Source organism: Garra rufa, chromosome 10, assembly GCF_049309525.1.
Source record: "Garra rufa chromosome 10, GarRuf1.0, whole genome shotgun sequence".
Lineage (NCBI taxonomy): Eukaryota > Metazoa > Chordata > Actinopteri > Cypriniformes > Cyprinidae > Garra > Garra rufa.
This window is the reverse complement of record NC_133370.1, coordinates 5005412-5011438: the sequence shown is the minus strand read 5'-3', so window position 1 is coordinate 5011438 and position 6027 is coordinate 5005412. Positions and strand designations below refer to the sequence as shown.

Here is a 6027-nt window from a genome sequence, read left to right as displayed (position 1 = left end):
GCTAAAACGATTACTAAGGTAAAACTCATTTAAAATATTACAAAAATATTGTGAAAACGTATTACACTTTGAAAGTGGTTCAATATGAATTTATATCGTTTTACAATCTAAAAAGCCAGCCGAAATAATAAATAATAAAGTCAGTTGACCAACTCTAGTATTTCGCAGAAATTATACATTTAACAGCTAAAATAAATTTTAAAAAGTAAACTATATATTTTAAAAATATTGATTAATTCAGACGCTGTGCTCTGACGCTAAACGCAGATGTAATGATTGACACGCGTTACAGCCAATCAAAAAGAGAGTTTAGTTTGGAGGGGCGGGGAAACACGCAGGTGCACCTGAGGAAAACACGAGACCGCGCACTTCACAAGAGACCACCGCTAAAGACAGGTATGTGTTTCATATTTATTTAATTTATTAACGTATTAAACCATTTGTATGTATATCAAATCAAAAATAATAAATTACATTAAGGACAAGGCTAAATAAAAGTCGATGGTGATGTTTTTCATTTTAATATTTGGTAATTTATTTATTTGTTTATTTTTTTCACAACGGATGCTTATAGGCTAAGTCTAATATACATGCTAATAATATAGCAGAAGTTAGTCTGGAACATTTCATTTCGACTTTTCTCAATATTAAAATGTCTAGAAAAGGATTAAATAGCCTATATATCACGTTTGTAGATAAAGATGAGTGTGTCGTGTTTTATGGCGGTTTATGTGTACAGTTGCTGTAGTTACACCCTTTGAGTTTATGTTTCCAAGCCAACAGAAATCGCTACACAATTAAAGCACCTCCTTGTTTGCCCACGTGACGTCTTGAGGACCACCTCAGTGCATTTCTGCATCCCTTAATCCCTTGCCAGACCAACCTGAAGTTGCAGGCAGCTGAAGTGGATCCACAGAGACTCGGCAAAGGTGCAAATGGCCACAGACGCAGTGGAGGAGCTCAGGGAGCAGTGCCTTAAGAGAGGAGCTGCGGGAATCAAGGGTCTTGGAAGGCAAGAGAAATACTCCAGTCTGTTAAAAACAATCTGCTGGTTTTTGTCTGTGAATATATGCATCTATGTGAAGCTGTTGTTTTGATTTCCGCTTAAAGCTGATGGTGAATTATCACCACTGCGCCCTTGAGAAAGATAAAATTAACCTCAGGTTACTCCAGAGGGAATGAACCACTGATGGGATGAATCTCACAAAAACCAAGTCATATTTCACCACAAAATAAAAAATAATATCTTGCATGAAGACATTTTTCATGAAAATAAAGCACATTACTCATAAAAGTACGTAATGCATTCAGATGCATTACTTTTAGGTTGTTGATTTAGAAATATTGCATTTTTTTCTGCTACAGTAAAAATGCTGTATCACAATAATTCTGAATTATGAAATACGAAATTACAAATATATGAAAACCAAGTCATATTTCACCAAAAAAAAAAAAAAAATGTATATCTTGCATGAAGAAATTTTTCATAAAAAATAAAGCACATTACTCATAAAATTATGTAATGCATTTAGATGCATTAACTTTAGGTTGTTGATTTAGAAATATTGCAATTTTTTTGCTACAGTAAAAATGTTGTAATACAATAATTATTAATTACAAAATTACCACTGATGGGATGAATCTCACGAAAACCAAGTCATATTTCACCACAAAATAAAAAATAATATCTTGCATAAAGACATTTTTCATGAAAATAAAGCACATTACTCGAAAAATTATGTAATGCATTCAGATGCTTTACTTTTGGGTTGTTGCTTTAGAAATATTGCAATATTTTTCTGCTACAGTAAAAATGCTGCATCACAATAATTCTGAATTATGCAATACAAAATTACGAATATATGAAAACCAAGTCATATTTCACAAAAAAAAAAAAAAACATATATCTTGCATAAAGAAATGTTTCATGAAAATAAAGCACATTACTCAAAAGTATGCATTACTTTTGGGTTGTTGATTTAGAAATATTGCAATATTTGTTTATATTATATTACAATATCTGCTACAGTAAAAATGCTATATCATAATAATTAATTAAATCAGCATATATTACAATTAAAATGCACATAAAATGTTATATGTTTAGCATTACAGTAGTGAGAATTTGACAATTATATGAAAATAAATTCAAAAAAATTCACAATGCTAAAAAATTTAAATGCTTATTTAGAAAGCCTTAAAATAGCATTTTAAATGAATTTTTTTTAACTACACTTTAAAACATTTTGTGATCAAAATGGTGTTTTCAGCTTTATTTTAAGTTATATGAGATTCAGATATAGTCAATTAGAAATAGTAATTGAAAAAAAATTAAAAGTGCCAGTTATGCATAAAAATTAAAGTTGGCAACCAAACTCAAGATTTTAAGTTGAATTAATTGGATGTTTTTATATATTTAATTGAGGGAATTTAGTGTTCATTTGAGACCCTTGAAATTGAGATTTATACATCTTCTAAATAAATAAGCTTTCAATTGATGCATGGCTTGTTAGGATATGACATATTTTGCCAAGATACTATTTGAAAATCTGGAATCTGAGGATGCAAAAAAAAACGAAATATTGAGAAAATCGCCTTTAAAGTTGTCCAAATGAAGTTTTTAGAAATGCATATTACTAATCAAAAATGAAGTATATATTTACGGTACTAGATTTACCAAATATCATCATGGAACATGATATTTACCCAATATCCTAATGATTTTTTAAAAGAAAAATCAATCATTTTTACAGTGTATTTTTGGCTATTGCTACTAACATACCTGTGCTACTTAAGACTGTTTTTGTGGTCCAGGGTTACATTTATGAGGTGATTCAAACTTTTAATATTCATCATTCCATTTCATTCAGTTTTCACAAAGGAAGTGGAATTGAGGGGAAATTATGTTCAAGTTCAACAGTTTAACCAAGAAAGTAAATTCCCTATGTTTTTCCATGCAGGACGTTTCGCATTATGGACGATGATGGCAGTAAATCTCTAAACTTCCCGGAGTTCGAGAAGGGGCTGGAAAACTATGGTGTGTCTGTGGGAAAGGACAAAGCAAAGCAGATCTTTGCCATGATGGACAAGGATGGAAGCGGCACAATTAACTTTGACGAGTTTCTTGAGAAATTAAGAGTAAGAATGTGTTTTGAGGATGCAAAGGTTTCAAAACCCCTTTTTCGTGTTAATTTCAATGCAACCTGCTTGTGTTTCTTTGCTGCAGCCACCCATGTCGAACGCACGGAAGCAGATAATCGCTCAGGCTTTTCAGAAGTTTGATAAGACAGGCGACGGCATTGTGACCATAGCAGATCTACAGGGTGTTTACAACAGCAAACATCACCCGAAATACAAGAGCGGAGAGTGGACAGAAGAACAAGTCTTCCACTCCTTCCTGGAAAACTTTGACTCTCCGTGTGACAAAGATGGAAAGGTACCTTCAGTTTGTTGGAAATGGGATGCATTTTCAGTCTGATAAGGGTCTGCAAACTATATAATACTATCATCTTTATCCTCAAGGCTATATTTCTATTATTATTCTATAATAATTTGACATATTAACTAGAAAATGTGTAGGCTATTTTACCCACCTTATTTCAATCTAAAAAAACCTATTAACCTCAAAACCTATAAAATATTTATTAATAAAGAAAACACCTTAGCACTTTATACATAACTGAAAATCACGCCTTTTAAAAGTTATTCATAATTTGAATTTCTCATTTTTTTATTTTTTTCTAAAGTGAACTGCACATTGCTAATTTTTTGTCACAGTTATGTTTAAGTCCTTTCCAATGTCTTTTAGAATGATTTTATTCCAGCCGATGAACGAATCAGAATCCATCCTGTTTTAAAAGAGAGCAAGCATGTATATACTGGAAGACTGCTTTTGCCACTATTGAAAAAAATTACAAAATGTTATTGTGACTTTTTACCTCATAATTCTGACTTTATTTCTCAGAATTGCAAGTTATAAAGTCAGAATTGTGAGATATGAACTCGCATTTGCGAGAAAAGTCGGAATTGAGGGGAAAAAAGCCACAATTACAAGACATGAAATCACATTTGCAAGAAAAAAGACTTTTTTTCTGTCAAATGCGAGTTTGTATCTCGCAATTCTGGCTTTTTTTTTCTCACAATTCTGACTTTTCTCGCAAATTCGAGTTTGTATCTTGCAATTCTGAGTGTATCACTCACAAATATGAGTTTGTATCTCATAATTCTGACTTTTTTTTGCAAATATGAGTTTGTATCTTGTAATTCTGACTTTTTTCACACAAATGTGAGTTTGTATCTCATAATTCTGACTTTTTTCTCGCGAATGTGAGTTTGTATCTCACAATTCTGGCTTTTTTTTCTTGCAATTCTTACTTTTGTCTTGCAAATGTGAGTTTGTATCTCACAATTCTGACTTTTTTCTTGCAATTCTGACTTTTGTCTCGCAAATGTGAGTTTATTTCTCACAATTCTGACTTTTTTTCTTAATATGAGTCTTAAATATGAGTTTATATCTCACATTTTTGACTTTGTCACAATTCTGACTTTTTTTTCACCAATGCAAGTTTGTATCTCGCATTTCTGACTTTTTCCTCAGAATTGTGAGGTATAAACTGGCATAATATACATAAATATACATTATATCAATTTTGAGGTGGAAAAAGACTGTTTTCAGAATTAGAGTAGCTCTCAATTCTGACTTAGTAATTTGCAGTTGTGTGTCATAAAGTCAGATAAAATCGCAATTTTGTGAAAAATGTCAGAATCATGAGTTTCATATCGTGCAATTCTGACTCATAATTTATAACACGCAATTCTGAAAAAAAAAGTTTAGATCTCGCAATTCTGACTTTATAACTCGCAATTGCGAGTTTATATCTCACAGTAATGAGAAAAGGTCAAAATTGCGTTTATATCATGCAATACTGAGAGAAAAAAAGTCATAATTGCGAGATAAAATCACAATTGCCCGTTTTTACTTTTTTCCATTGGCAAAAAAGACTTACGTAATACGTGCGTGCTGTGTCTTTTAATGCACTGATTTTTGAAAGCAACAGGTTTGTACGTTTATAACGGGCTAAACTATTTCTTCCCGTGTCAGGTGACGCTGGAAGAGTTTGTGAACTATTACAGCGGAGTCAGTGCTTCTATCGACAGCGATGAGTATTTCATCACCATGATGAAGAACGCATGGAAGCTGTAGCCATCATCATCATCATCATCATCTCTGACACACTCCCAAATCAGTTCAGATGCATTCAATTTATCATTAAAAATACTACTGAAATGGTGCAGATTGCACAATATTTACTTGTTGAACCATGTCTAATTAAACATCTTTGATTTCAACATCTTGCTTTTTTTAATGTTTCACACATTGCTTGCTCCCAGAAAACCAAATGAACGCTTGTGAATCTTGACCGGGACGCGAGCAAACGGCGTAGCAGCTGTCAAAACCCGGCCTTGTAAGACGTCAGCTTCAAAAGAGCCTAATTGAGTTCTCTGACAAACACTCTTCAATCACTTGATAAATGGCACCAGCTGTTTAGGCTGTAATTGTGCATCGATTAATTTGTAGTGTGTGTGCTGTAGAGTCTGGCGCCATCTGCTGAACATTCACAACATCACACTGGTGCAACTAGCAAAATTAACCAAAGAAATAACTAGCAATCTAAAGTTTAGGACAGTCAAATGTTACACTTGATACATTTATTCATCAAGAACGCAGTAAGTTGATCAAAAGTGACAGTAGAGATGTTATAATGTTACAAAAGCTTTCTATTTCAAATAAATGCTGTTCTTTTGAACTTTATGTTCATCAAAGAATCATTAAAAAATGCATCACAGTTTCCACAAAATATGAAGCAGCACAACTTTTTTTTAACACCGGAAATGTTTCTTGAGCAGCAAATCAGCATTTCAGAATGGAGGAATGATGCTGAAAACATAGCTTTGATCACAGAAATAAATTACATTTTAAAAAATATTTAAAAAGTAAAACAATTATTTTAAATATTAATAATATGT

At 32.3% G+C, this 6027-nt stretch overlaps 1 protein-coding gene across 1 annotated transcript; it reads left to right on the top strand.

Annotated features, from left to right (window-relative positions):
* The first annotated feature begins 785 nt into the window (after window positions 1-785).
* On the top strand, window positions 786-5349 carry capsla (calcyphosine-like a). The gene is made up of 4 exons (XM_073849865.1): window positions 786-1012; window positions 2961-3138; window positions 3227-3436; window positions 5102-5349. Exons 1-4 carry the CDS (start codon window positions 936-938, stop codon window positions 5201-5203), a joined length of 567 nt encoding a protein of 188 aa, XP_073705966.1. The 5' UTR covers window positions 786-935; the 3' UTR covers window positions 5204-5349.
* The last annotated feature ends 678 nt before the right edge of the window (window positions 5350-6027 follow it).